The sequence below is a fragment of the Pholis gunnellus genome (genome assembly GCF_910591455.1).
Source record: "Pholis gunnellus genome assembly, chromosome: 17".
Taxonomy (NCBI): domain Eukaryota; kingdom Metazoa; phylum Chordata; class Actinopteri; order Perciformes; family Pholidae; genus Pholis; species Pholis gunnellus.
In genome coordinates, this window is record NC_136544.1 from 11,260,402 (window position 1) to 11,275,084 (window position 14,683).

Sequence of the window (14,683 nt, forward strand, 5' to 3'; positions counted from 1 at the left end):
GAGCTGATTGGATCAAAAATGTGTTTTACTTTTTCCTGTAGTCCGGTGGCCTGCAAGGATATGATCATCAATACCGATAGTATTTTGATGGGAAATGGGATGGCTGAATATGACTCATAGACCTTCCATCATAGCATTTCGATTTTTACAAAATACCTACTCTTTGACGGTAATTTATTCCTTTATTTTTTGGGGCCTTTTTGTAATTTTTAATGGTTCTGTGAAATGAAACACCATTATTTTAACCTGTCTTGAACAATAAGAAAAAATGAAAACCATTCCAAATATTGTGGTTTTGTTGTGAAACCGAAAATGCAACTTAGTTGATATTTCTGTTTTTGATTATTTTTGTCTTTCTTGGTAACCGACTCAGGTTTAAGCATCTCATTGTGCTGTATCTAATGTATGACCTGCTGGTCAGCCACGAGTCAAATAGTCATAGCTGAGGGGTTTATATTTGTTTTGCTATATTTGCAGACCATATAGCTGTTGCATGTGGGAAAATACCCCAAGACTATTTAAGCTCAACAGAGTGGGATTTGATTCACGTCCAGGCATGTATCACTGTGCTGTTACACAGCTTGTGAAACATGAACTAAATTTGTAGAAATGTGTTCTCAGATCCATACCCTCAGTACCTTGTGAATGAGAAATTGTTTGAAAAATCTGTATGCTGTTGTCTGTGTTGGATAATATATCAAAGTAAACTAATATTGACCATACATGCTGTATTGTATTGTATAGTATTGTGTCTCCACTCCATAAAACATCTTACAAATAACTTTAAAAGAGATATTAGCAATGACAGCTATGTCTTGAATAATACACAACATTAAAGAATAACTTGATATCGGGCTAAATAGCATTGGCTCTCTGGTTGAAAGTTCACCATGACATTTCCCTAATTGATTAGTTACATTAAGACAATTACTTATTGTCTGACCAGGTTTTGTTATGTTAATGTGAATGTTATGTGTAAATATGTAAAGTAGGCCTTATCTCATCAAATATGTGTTAATTTGCATAATTCCCAATACAGAAATATGTTTGTTAAAGCCAAATTAAATATTCTTGTTTCATTTTGTTAACATTAAAGTCAATGTTTTTTACAGAGGGAATTTTGGATATCTCATGATGATGTTACATCAGGCTGTGAATGGTATATGAACAAACCCCTCTCTGTAAAAACATTCAGAATATAGATGGGAATGAAACTGGCAAGTTTGATATAAGTGAGGTGGATATTTTAGGCTAACTTTGGGTGAATTTAAGACACAAATAGACAAAGTGTAGTAATATAAACAACTACATGTGTATGTTGGATTGTTTTATTTCCATTAGTCCAGCAAAATAGCCCAACATCTCAACATTGATCAGTGCATGAAAAAAAAAGGATTTGCCTGGGGTGTCTCCCCTTCATTAACCTGATCAAAACAAAAAACACGTGGTACACTAGGGACTGTACAATTAAAACGATACACCTGTATTCTATTCAGATGTGATGACTGTTAAATAGACACGCTGCAGCATCCTCCTGTCTCAGCTCAGGTGGGTCATTTTCACAACATTTTGCAGTGTCGTGATTGCTGTCCAAGGTGCTGATCTACAACCCTCCGGGGAGTCTGGAGCTTTCCAAGGTAACCGATCAGTTGGTCATGCTACTAGATATGCTAATAGATGTGCTACTAAAAGTGCTACTAGAAGTGCTGCTATATGTGCAGCGATATGTGCTGCTATATGTCAAATAATATCTAAATGACAGTTGTGATATGGATGCTCTATCAGGATAATGAAACGAAGCAATGTTAGTCAGACTTCCAGACTTGAGTGAAGTCAAATACTACAGACGTCCAAATGTATGTCCTGCCTCGCTTGCCGTAGGAACCATTGACAAACTGTGGACATGGTGGTAGTCCATGGTGGTAGTAAGTTAGCCTGCTAGCCATTATTTTGGGCTGTTTATTATCATGGTAAAATGTTCGATAATATGTAATGATCTGTCTGTTGATGAAGGAGGATGTGGAGGGGATGTGGCTGAATAATGGGTAACGTTTTTGGGAGAAAGAGTCAACCTACGCGTGTAACGGAACAAGACAAAGCCATTTTGGTGAGCTGATAGCGGTGGTAGCAGCAGATTAGTCCCGTTACATTAGCACAAGGCTACTGTTAGCTTGCTGCACAGCGCTGTGGGCTGCTAGGCAACATGGACTAACGTTAGTCTGTTTTTTCTGTCATTCAGATTGAGACAGAAGTCCTCTGTTGGGACTAACGTTAGCTAGAGACACGTGTTGCCCGTCATCTGTGAAGGGAAACTATAACCCACTGTACATTACAATGTAATACAAAACACTCATTACTTTAACTGTTTGGAGACTGTCAGATATGTGGTAATCCAACGTTTTATACATATATGGCTACAGTTTTTGTATTAATGAGTTCCCCCATTTAGGAATATAAGCAATTTCGTTACTTCATTACTTAAAAATACATCTGATCTTGTTTGTGTGTGTGTGTGTGTGTGTGTGTGTGTGTGTGTGTGTGTGTGTGTGTGTGTGTCCCCAGCAACTGAAGCAGCAGAGAGATAAACTGAAGCAGTACCAAAAGAGAATCACCCTCCAGCTGGAGAAAGAGCGACTTCTGGCAAAGCAGCTGCTAAAAGATGGAAAGAAAGAGTAAGCACATCACCATGTAGTCAGTAGTGTGTGGCGGTCATTAGGAGTACTGTAGGTAGATTAAAAAACAACAGTACGTGCATGACATGCAGAGCTTCACACAGACACATTTGAAACCTCCTGAGGTGCAGATATATCGCCCAATGACATCATCTATTTTATTCTGTATATGCAATGTTATGCACTGTATGGCTACCTTTAGAAAAAGCATGTTCTTTGCTGTATTATGTATTTTTTCTTTTTCTTTGTTATTGCAGAAAAGCACTGCTGCTTCTTAAGAAAAAGCGATATCAGGATCAGCTACTAGACAAGACTGAAAATCAGATATCCAACCTGGAGCGGATGGTAAGTTTTTGTGCGATTACGCTGTTTGATGTCATCGTGCTTTTAAGTCACCAAGCCCTCAGCCAATGGGTGTGTCAGATTTAAAGTCCATGCACTTGTTTTAAAGAGCAAGGCGCATTTTTTTAACGTGATGTGAAATATTAAGATAAAAAGACGAATCTTCCAAGGTCTGCTTACTCATCTTCTGCAAAATGCAAGCTTATCCTGAGCTAGACAAATGTGCAGAGAATGATAGGCGCAGCCATTATCAGTAATGAACTTGTTTCTTTTACGGTGCATAGCTGTCAGAAATGTAATGTAGTCGGGACATATTGCTGTATATGACATCATCAGCCACTATGTAGTCAATGTTAAAGCAGCATACTGTTTTTGATCATCTATAGTTGTTGTTTTTTTGTCCTGCATGTCTGTATTTTTTTGAAATTGTTATGTTTTACATGCTAATATTTGTCAACAGGTTCAAGATATTGAGTTCATGGAAATTGAGATGAAAGTCATCGAGGGACTTAAGGTTGGCAACGATTGTCTGAAGAGTATGCACGAGGTAGATACGCTTTCATGTTTCTTTCCTGCCTTTTGTGTTTCAAAATATGCCTTTCACACATGATAACAACCCCTCCCCTCAAGCTTTAGATATGTGAGAGTAACCTCCAATAATGTCAAAAGTTTTAACTGATAAACACACTTTATTCAATGTGATCCTTCAGGCGAGGATCGGGCAGCGGAGAAAGCTTGTGGTTTGTGTTAGCATGGCCGCTGCACATTGTTTGAAGATTAAGGGATTAAAAAGCAAAGCCTTGACTACAGCGGTGTGACTGCAGCACATCCTTGGATACAAGTGTACAGATCTTTGCCCTGGAAATTCACAAGCTGAAAAACACTTTTCATCGAAAAACACTTTTCTTCTGTAATGTCGGATTTCCTCTTTCTTGTTTGTGACAGATCATGTCGGTTGAAGATGTGGAGAGAATCCTGGATGAGACCCAGGAATCAATCGAATATCAAAAGGTAAATGTCTGCTCGATGTCACAAACGTCCACTGTGACCTCACGGAACACGTTTGGGCCATAACTCAAGAATTCATATGCCAATTATGAACATTTCATGCCAGTGTCTAATAGAATGACAACATGATGAAGTGATGACGTTTTGGGAAGACATTGACGTAAACTGCAGCATGACTCGTTGGCAGAGGCATTCCACCGCTACGCGGCAATTCTGTATTTGAGTAGTAGCTTTAATATCTTGATGTTACAGTATCCCCTACGTTTAGAGGACGCAGACTGCTTCAATCTGGAGCTCTCCTACACATTGTATATAGATAACTGTCCATGTTTATAGTAAGTCAGCTGAAGAAAATCTGAGCTGTTCGTCACTGTGCTGTCGGCTAACACATTTTTTCTTTTTTTTGCTCCTGCAGGAAATAGATGAAATGCTGGCTGGAGCCCTGACGCAGGAGGACGAGGAGGCTGTGTTAGCAGAGCTGGAAGCTATCACTCAGGTGGGTGTTGCGCTACATGTTTAACCTTTTTATAAACACAGAGAATGTTTGGTACGTGATCTTTCCCTGTAACACCCCCCTTGATATTTATAGTTCCAATCACTCTTGAGAACCTGGTGTAACTACAGGCTTCGACTGTTTGCCACTTACTGTACTGTTACCTCCGGAGCAGTGGTGATGTTAAATCTGTGATTCAGAGTTAAGTCAAGGGCGGATTTCATACCCAAACTGCATGCTGGTGTTTTGACCAGATGTGTACAGTATCCGTCTCTCGAGGAGAGGAATGCGTGTAGCAAAGTAGTTCGAGGCCACAAAATCATAATTTGTGTGTAATAACAGGCTGTATAATAGAAACAGTTGTGGATATGAATTTGGTTGATTGCTAATAATTAAAACCTCAGCAGATGTTTCCTCTTTTGTGATCTAATTATCTTTCCAAATGACACCCACTCTCGAGCCTATCAAACTACACAAATGATTATGTTTCACACTTGAACACAAACTCTAATTCTAGGTCTTCTCAATTTGACAATAAGGCAGCAAGCAATGTAATATTCCTTTTTAACGGTTTATCTACAAATGTTTTCGAGGTTTGGGTTTAATAACTTGCCTCTATTTACACATGTGGCTTGAAATAGAACAATAACAAGTACAGTGCTTAGTTGTATCAGGGACATTAAAGGAGAGGGTCAAGAAGCAAACGATTCAGAATCCTGAAGCTTGCATTTGCCAAAATATACATTTTGTTTGGAAGTAAAAAACACATTTTCAGCTTGGCAAATAAATACTTTTGTGCCCTTCTTAGTCGGTCACTGTAACCTCTATTATTTCAACGTTTACTGTTAATCTGTCCCATCTCACGTAACAGGGAGAAGATTTAGCACTTCCAGAAGTCCCCACTGAGCCGATACCAGAGGTCCCAGAGACGGATAAAGCCGAGACAGGTACGGTTGTTTTTCCTATTTCACACCATGAAGCGTTCCTCACACACTTTTCGATATATTTGTACAGCAATTGATGCCAGCTTGATCTTATTTACTTTACTCTGACTTTCTTTTCCAGAGAGGAGAGAAGCAAAGGACAAGCCAGCCAGAGAGATGTTAACAGCCTAGAACAGAGTCAGTTTCTACTGATGGGCACTCTGTTGATTTCACTATTTCATCCTTAATTGTTAGCAGATGAAGGTGGGACCTGCACACATCAGTGCTCCCCTGAAGAATCTACATAAAGGATTTGTATTAGCAAAGAAATGTCACATTGTAACTGTTGAGGTTATGGTGTAACAGAGAGCATGAACGGACACATTTTTAGATGTTTTACACATTCATTTCAGTTGTTTTCCATATTAAATTGAGCTGTGGCCACAACATGAATTCTTTTGACTTGATATGTTGTTCACATTTTCATCCTGTGTATCATGCGTTCTCCAGAAGGGGGCACCCTTTGCTAGTTTTCTTTTGACTCAACAGTTTACAAAACAGGTGTGTTCATTCACATCCCGTCTGCAAAATGTGTGTGTGGTTATTGGCAGAAAGTAGAAAGCTCATGTTGCTGATATGTGGGAGATGTTTGACAAGAAAGCCAGTATAGTATTTACAATCCTACACTAAGTGGGCACTTAGACTCTAATTGGCATGTACAATGAAACTAACACAAAGTATACGCTGTGTTACTGACTCACTCACAGACTTCTGCAATGCATTTGTATACATGAAGCTGTCTTTTGTAAACATAGAGGAGACAAACTTAATGGGGACAACTGTCATTTTTTTGTATGGTGACTCAGATGACAGCAACAGTGTGCACAAATGCTTTAATGGGCAGAGGCAGGCAACAACAAAATGCTGCTATGGACGTGGAACACTGTGGACAGGATACATACTCTAAATCTGTCTAGTATGTCTTTTTTTTATGCTGGATTGGTTTCATTTAGAGCAGCCATTCTTTGTCAGAATGAAAACAAACGGGTTTGATCTGCTTCTTTGCTCTGAGGACAACATGACAGGGTCTCTCCTCCAGTATTTAATCACCTTGTGCAGAGTTTGCCTATAGTCTAATTGTTTTAAATGAATGCAAATTTGAGAGAACTGTGTCTTTTAAGCTCATGAGAAAATTCAGAATCTATAGGCGATTACATCATAAATACTTTTTTCTTGGGCAAGAACTTCATTTAAATATTACATGTTTGTTTTTTTGCAGAGAAACAAATGTAAATCTGCACATTATATATATAATGATGGAGCTCAATTGGTACAGAGATATGGGGGGCGTGCACCAAATGTGCACTATGATAAGACGGTGCTGCATTCTGATGCTGTTGGAAATATTGGGTTTATGGTTTGAACGAAGTGTACATATGCTCTGGATCCATGTCAACATGGTATATACCGGCATATCATTCTCCTTATTACAGTATTGAATGCAAGCCATTTACAATCATTGGAAAAAAAAGAAATCACAGTAGCCTAATTTAGTTTTTTGTCATATTAAGCAATCAATTAGATTACTTTTCCTGAATATCTCTATCATTGCTATATTTTACACAACATATGTAAATGTTATTTTCTGTGCTTTTTTGCTACTTCACTGTAGTTTGCACTTTATTTCTGCACGCGTTCACCGCGCGTCTGAACAGCGAAAAAAAAACAAACTGTCGCTGAGACCGCGAAGGCAGCAGCGCGGCTGTCAGCTGAGCGGAGGGAAGGTGTGTTTAGTTGGAGTGAGGTTTCGGGAGCGCAGTGTATATCTCCCCTCTCACGGAGCGCGTCGCCTCGCCTATTTGATCAAACTCGCGTATTATCCAGTCACCCCCCCCATTTTACGCGGATACACGTTTGAAGGAAAGAACCGTTTATGGTCCTGGCTGAAGACTCCACGATGTCTCGCACCGACGAGGTTCACCGCATGACGGAAAATGTCTATAAGGTAAGATTCAACTAATGAGTAAAGTTTTGAGGACCGTATGATAATCAAGATTTCAGCTGTCAGACACCGTGTATTTCCACCATGAATAAGACCTATGTATTTACTGGCCAAGACGCATTCAGAGCCTTTTGTCGTTTTTCTTTTTTTTTTTTTAACGATAATCTATTTAGGGAGAGGCGCCTTAGCTCATTTGGTTGATTTTTTTTTTGGGGGAGGATTAGTCTTCCACCTCCACACATTTCTCATCGAAACCAGGTTTGCTAATTAGGGCAACACCTCTCCGCTCAAAAAGCCCCCCCTGCTTACTAAATCAAACTCGGTCGTTCATTCATTCTTTTCCTACATGTTGGCCTAGTTTGTATTATTCCTATAATCCACCTAACGTTGCTGCTCTTATAATAGTGTAGGCTATTCCTAAAAGACCAGTGGGTTTCTATAGCCTTTTAGCTTTCATGCCGAAATGGGGACGGATTGCATTCCAGAAGTGAGTTTATGAAGGAGAAGAAAAGGTTGGGCTGATTTGTTGCAACAAGTAAACATTTGCCCCAAAGGAGTTTCAACATTCAAACCTGTTCTGCCTACAAAGCTGTGTGAACTCTGCATGCAGTGGTAAGCCTCAGTACTGGGCAATATTCTAGTAATATTCAATAGTATCGAGTGGCAGTGATTATGTGATCATTTTGTCTATAAAATGGCAGAAAACAGTAAAAAAAAAAAAAAAATTATTATTTCAGATTTCTCAGTTCCCCAAATGTTTCAATTAGCAATGACGTAAAACGAAGAGAACCAGCTAATGCAGGGATTTGTCATGTATGAATGCTTGCTACATGACTGAAACATTACACTGACAATGGAAATTGTTGCCGTTTAACTGTTCGCTGAACATCTGATCAATTAATCGACAAATCATTTGGGCAGTAGTTGCCATGTAAATCTTTAAAAGTCCGGGCTTTGGTTCATTACGCCATGTTTCAGCATGGCAGGCACCTCTACTGAAGGAATGTCAGCAAAAGTCCAGGTTATGAGGGCTCCACACCACAGTGTCTCAGGTTTCTGTTTTGAATACTGGAGGAAGTCTCTTTCAAATATTTTCTCACTCGCACAACAAACCTTAAATGGTACTTTTAATTGTAACTGCCCCCATCCCCTAATCCAGCTGTAGTTCAGCTAACAGAAGGCCAAGGATGGGTAGAGGCTAGCTGTTCATTCTCCTACAGGGAATTACATCAGTAAGGAGGTCGGGTGAGCCAAGAGTGACCGACTGCTTCTTTTAGAGCCAACAAGGGAAGCAAATGTTTCAAGTGGCTATTTCTGTCCTGGATTGGTCACACAACCTACAGTGTATCCTTCTTTTTCATTGTGAATTGTGTGCCATGCTCTGTCGGGTTTTGTCCAAGTATTTACACCTACTAATGTGGGCTGATCAACATGGACACACTGTAGGTGTCTGGATCCCGATCCCTTGGGGGGGGGGAGACAAGTCCCTTCATAGATGGACTTGCTCATTCAAACACAAGCCCAGCAGTGGGGCTCTCTCTCTGGGGGTGAAAGCACCCTGTCAGAGTCCTGACAGCCAAGAACGCTGATTGGCGGCAGAGTGGAGAGACGCAGACCTTCTTCCACACTGGGGATCTGACCTTGTGGCAAAAGCTAGGAGCTCACAAGTGTGTCCTCCTATAGTCACTCCTTATTTGGCGTTCCTCGTGCTTTCTTTACCAACTTTGCAGTGTAAAAGCAAGTTTCTTGAATGTCCTGTAATATTTAAAGAGATGGATTCAATTAGACTCCCGCCATATCTCAGTGATGATACACATCAGTGTTTCACTGCATGCTTTTAGGTGCTTATACCCTCAAAACCGCACTAGTTTCATTTTAAAGTGATGCTGTTTTATTATAGACATAGGCGGTAATCGGCTTGTTTTGTCTTTGAAGTTTGCTGCCATTGAAGTTCCGACTGTCAACTTTAGTTTCATGGGCTTGTCAGCCACATTGAGGGAATGGTAGAGCTGCAAGGCCTCTGACATCTGACAGTACGCTGAAAGTTTACCAGAGTTCACCCTGTCATTAGTGGCACAGACAGCAGGGCTCAATGATTGGATATTTCTTAACAAAGTGCAGAGTGAGACTCAATATTGGTCTAAAGTCATGTTCACAGTGTTGTACCTTTGACTCTTTGTGGCTTTGTACTTTTTTATTATGCCGTTGCTAATTGTTTGCAACGATGATCAAACATGGAGAGTCATCCGTCTCCAACTGTGGGACAAACTCTTAACAGCCAGTCACTTAACACTAACTTTGGGGGGGGCAGACGAATGGGACTTCCATAACGCTGGCGGCCCATTTCTCTCCACGTTACGAGTTTGAAAGCTTCAGTGGACAGTAATTGTTTTTCGTCTGCTTCGTATGCAAACCGACCTCTCCGGAGGGAGACGAGATCTAAAAACGTATGGCTGGCTGCAAAGTCACTGCAGCCAGCAGCTGGGCAGATACTGAGTAATCGCAGAGGAGGAGGAGGAGAGGGGGGTAACTGCACCGCTGTGACTCATGTTAGCCCAGTGACTTGAGAGTGTGTGTTTAACAGGGCTGGGACTGTAAGCATGGTGAGAGTGAGACTGGAGATTCAGCATCTCCCTGTGAGTGTTGTTCCTTAAAGGCCAGAGGCACTCCTTAGTTTTTTTTTTTTTTTACTTTATGGTAATCAACCGGGGAGTCAACCCTGTGAAACCCAGCAATCCGAAAGTGATCCTCTATGACTCACTTCAATTCTCCTCCCTCACATAGACAGTTCCAGACATGGCGAATGGCATCTAGTCATTCCCGCGCTGACAGGGTGAGACAGATACTTAAGACTGACACTCTGTTTGTGTGTGTGTGTGTGTGCGTGTGCACCACAGTCATCTCCACCAGCTGGCCTTGTCGCTGGGTGTCTTGGAGAGACGGTGTCCGGGTCAAGCCCCTTAACACGCCGATGGATGAAGTCTGAGCGCCGTGTGGGGTGGGGAGGGGGAGGGGGATGCACACACTGAAGTGAACAAACCGATTAATCAGACTAGAGGCCGAAGAAGAATGGGACTGTGTGTGTTAAATCAGTCTATAATGAATCAGTCTATAATGAATGTTAACCCTCAAGGTAGCATGGAAGCGAGCTGCTTGAACACACCCAAGATAACTTTTACTTTGTGTTTAATCAGAGTCTTTGTCACGGAAGTTTTGTCTGTTGCCGGTTTTGAACACACCCTGGCAGGTAAGGGAGTAGAAGGGTGTGTCTCGTCTCCTGCAGCCCTCAGGACAACACTCATTTTCCCATTCAGCAACCACTCCCTAATTGTCAACACGGCCTTGCAGAACAGTGGACGCCATTTTCTCAAATGGCTATTATGAGGAAAGGCAAAATCGTGGTTTGACGTCAACCGGATCAAGCGTGCTACTCGATACTCTCCGGTTACAGGATCTTCATTGTGTCACGAGTGTGATACTGCTGCAGTAGGCTGCTTGATCTTGATCGGAACCGCCGTTTTTCTGCCAAAAAGACCTGCTGTTATATAATAGGTTCCTCTCTCAGTTAAAATATTGTCGTGACATTCGCTACACTCGATTGAATCATATTCTGATAATGGTAAGAGGACCAACGGTTCCACCGCAATCTCATGTGGGAGATCTGAACAGGTGGTCTCTTAGCAACAACGTGCCATTATTCTTATGTGTTTCTGTCGTATCATTGTGTGCTGAACGACTTGCAGTAAGTGAAGGGCTGGAGAAGGCGAGTGAGAGGGAGGAAGAGCAAAGGATTTTTTTTTGGTTTCAGAGTTAAAAGAGAGATGTTGAACCTGTTGTAATAGATGGGAAATGCTTCATGAAAGGCCCACAAGGGGTTCAGTGTAAACCAGCCCTGTCTGATGTGTATACGGTGCTGTGTGGTCCTGCATTAGGAAGCTGTCTAGAGTCACCTGATGATGATGACGCCATCCATCACGTTATTTACCTTCTTTTTTTTCTAGCAGTATATCACATCAGGCACCACTTCCGCCTATAATATGCAATTTAATGGAGTTTCAAATGACTTCAGCTCCTGAACATCTGCCTCCAGAATATAGTGTTTCAACAAGTTTATGCCTGCCGGTGCCATGGGCCTTGAAAAGATTGCATTATGCACTGCAGGAGATATCATAACATTCATTGCCTGTGCAACAGCAGATTTGTTCCCTGTGCCTTTGACTGCGATGCAGAGAGAGGACTATTGCTCCACACACCCACCTTCTCTGCACGTCCGGGGGTGGATGGTTTAGAGGCATTCTCTCTTTTCTTTTACTCATCACTGCTTTTTCAAGGACTGAGACTGGAGACGCTTCAGTGCTAAATCCAAGGCTACACTGCATTGACTGCAAAAAGGGGCTTCATAGCTGACAGAACAGGTTCCTTCAAAGTCATCTCGTAAATATTCGACAAAAACGGTGTTGCCCATGTTGACGACATAAAATCATCTGTAAGGGAACCTTCCGTTAATGTGGCCATCGTCCAAAATGTTGCTTATCTGTCACAAAAAAAGCGGCGTGCATGAGAATTTACTGTACAGAGTGCATTAGAATGCTTATTGTGGGGGTAGAAGAGAAGGAAACATGGATGGAAGACATTCCACATCCTTGTTGAAATAGTCCCTAATTACTGTGGAGGGTGAAGCTGTAATTACATGGACTGAAAGAGACACACAGAAGCAGAGACAGAACATTTCAGTAAGTACTGTGGCAGTGGACAATGGCCTTACATTTATGGGTCTTGGACTGCAGTTAACATGCCTGTGGCTAGTGTGACTTTATGTCTCTGTGGCAGATGCTGCTACTTTCAGTCGCATTGGCCACACTCCACCCACTAGGCACTGAGACCCAGACCAGTCATGCTATTGTGCAGAAAGTAGGAAATTCGTCTTGCATACCCACGTGGTTTGAATGCTCCTTTTGGTGAAGACATTTGGACACCCAGTGAGACCTTACCATTGGGATGTAAAGTGACTACTGCAACAGACTTACTGTTGGGGCATTCCCTTGACTTTTTTTTGAGTGTATTTGTTAAAATCATCATAATTTAGATTATGTTCTTGCTCGTCACCGTGGGACACTTCACTAGGAGACGTACATGTTCTTTGAGTTTGCATCTGTCAAGCACTAGATACATGGTGTTCTGTCCATGTAGGGCTGTGTTGAAATCTGAACATGGCAAAGAGGAGGTCAGCAGTGGCACCCTCGCACAATACATCCATAATTCATAAACGGCCTTCCTGAAAGCTGTCATACAAAATGTGAATTTGCAGATATCCTCTTCATCTAACCATGAAGCAACCCACACTTAATAAATGAAGTCCGTCATTCTACAATGTGTTGTTGTTTTTCATTTGATGGTCATTTGCAGAAACGACGATCTCTGCTGCTGTCAGTTTATTACCTTTTGAGTCTTTAATAATTCATTAGAAGAATATTTTTTGGAGAATTTCAGAGTTTCTTTCCTCCACCAACATCAGCGGGTGTTTTGCTGGTCAAAAAGAGCTTCCAAATACGTCTGGGTCTTGGTTGCTGTGGTAACCGGTGCCTGTGTTGGGTTAGTTGAGTGGCTGATGCCGGGCTGAGTAGGGAGGAGGGGGACGGGGGGACGGGGGGGGTCACACTGGCTGCAGATGACGGCAAAGCAAACAAACACAGTAAATAGTTGGTCTCTGGCGAGCAAATGATTTGTTTTGCGCTGGCAGAGGACACTGCAGATCGAAGGTGGGGAGTGGACAAAGAGTTTTTGCTTCTCCACCTGAGGCCCCTCGTCGATGACTTTGAGGCCATCGAGCCTCATGTCTGCATTGGTAAAAAAAGCCTCTTATGTTTCTGTTTGTGACTAACATTTACCAAAGGTGGGAGGCACCTCCGACATGACTAAGCATTTTACTCCCACGTGACGTGGCATGCGTTGTTCTCGATGTTTTACAGATGCAGCCCTCGTCGGATTAACGGCTGATATTTTATCTTCTGCGTTGCAAGTGAATGAAAATGTATTAGAAATGATAAGCCTGTACCTTTCCCCTTTACCGCTCGGCTTTAACATGCCACACAGTCCCTAAAAGCAAGGTGTGTGCATGACAGAAAGAAAAGAGCATGGGGTGTTACAGTAGACAAGTGTTAGTAAGCGGTGATCCAAGGCTTATGGTCTTAGAGATGTGTCCTTTTTGTATGCATCCAACGGTTTGAGTATCCTTGATGAGCATAGCTCTTGTCTGACAACACTAGTGACTCATGACTCAAGGAGATTATGTTGGACATAAACACAACAGTAAAAGGAGATTATGTTCACATCTGCGAATACCATAAGGCCTTCCGAAGAGGCAGATCAACACGATTGCAAACTTAAACCGACAGTGGAGTCCTTTATATACTTGTCTTGGATCTCTTCAAGATTCTGCTGGGTCATGAGTTTCAATGTGACTTCTGCAGCTACAACCCATGATTGGATAATTGGTCACTAATGACCTGTAATAGCTAGCGCTTAATGTTGCTTACTCGAGCTGGACAAAGAGATCACAAGAGGCCAGCTTTTTTTATTTTCACTGTCTCTGAAACTCCAGAAACATCCTTTTCTGAGTTATTCACCCAATAGAACACGCGCTGTTTCATCATTGTTTTTAACATAAGAACAAGCGCTGGAACTTGAGCTGTTTTTTGCGGCATCAACAAACAATGCATTGCCTGGCACTTTGTGACGTTAGGAGAACGTGTATGGGTCCCTGTCTGTGTTTGACGTGACTGATGTGCAATAATGTACTCTGTACTCTTCCACAACAAAAGAACACGAGAGCTGCTCTGGAACAGCACCGTTTTCTTTCAGCCCACGATGCGAAGAAGTTTGCTCTCCTCAATGCAACTTGGAAAGGACACAAATATTCACATGGTATTCTTGGACTTGCTGTTCGCTATGGCTTCTGCTGAAAGCACATGCTGTGACTACTGCAGTATTAGTAAGGCTTTAGGTATGCAAGAAGGACAAACTTCCGTACCTGCAGTTTGCTCTGAGATAAGAATGTGACGGTGTGTGTGTGTGTGTGTGTGTGTGTGTGTGTGTTTGTTCTCTGAGTTGTGTACTTAAGAAAGTTCTCTAACCTGTCTTTGCACTTTCTTGCAACCTCTTACAAGTGTTCGCTGTCTTTCCAATACAGCATACAAGTCTGCCATCCTCAGTTATGACAGCAGGAGGAATATCTTTTAACAAT

The 14,683-nt window shown here is 41.8% G+C and overlaps 2 protein-coding genes across 2 annotated transcripts in view; both read left to right on the forward strand.

The window, feature by feature from the left end:
• The first annotated feature begins 1,909 nt into the window (after positions 1-1,909).
• On the forward strand, positions 1,910-5,885 carry LOC306709651 (charged multivesicular body protein 6-like). Its single transcript, XM_079177885.1, has 8 exons — positions 1,910-2,107; positions 2,563-2,672; positions 2,930-3,017; positions 3,475-3,561; positions 3,960-4,025; positions 4,438-4,518; positions 5,387-5,462; positions 5,581-5,885. The coding sequence occupies exons 1-8, from the start codon at positions 2,042-2,044 to the stop codon at positions 5,628-5,630; spliced, it is 624 nt and encodes a 207-aa protein (XP_079034011.1). The 5' UTR covers positions 1,910-2,041; the 3' UTR covers positions 5,631-5,885.
• A 1,360-nt stretch (positions 5,886-7,245) lies between these two features.
• The window catches only part of LOC306709529 (BAR/IMD domain-containing adapter protein 2-like), a 48,296-nt gene continuing 40,858 nt past the window's right edge, over positions 7,246-14,683 (forward strand). The window contains exon 1 of the mRNA XM_079177712.1: positions 7,246-7,443. Coding sequence (XP_079033838.1) covers positions 7,372-7,443 — 72 coding nt within the window. The 5' untranslated portion in view covers positions 7,246-7,371. The remainder of the gene's footprint in view (positions 7,444-14,683) is intronic.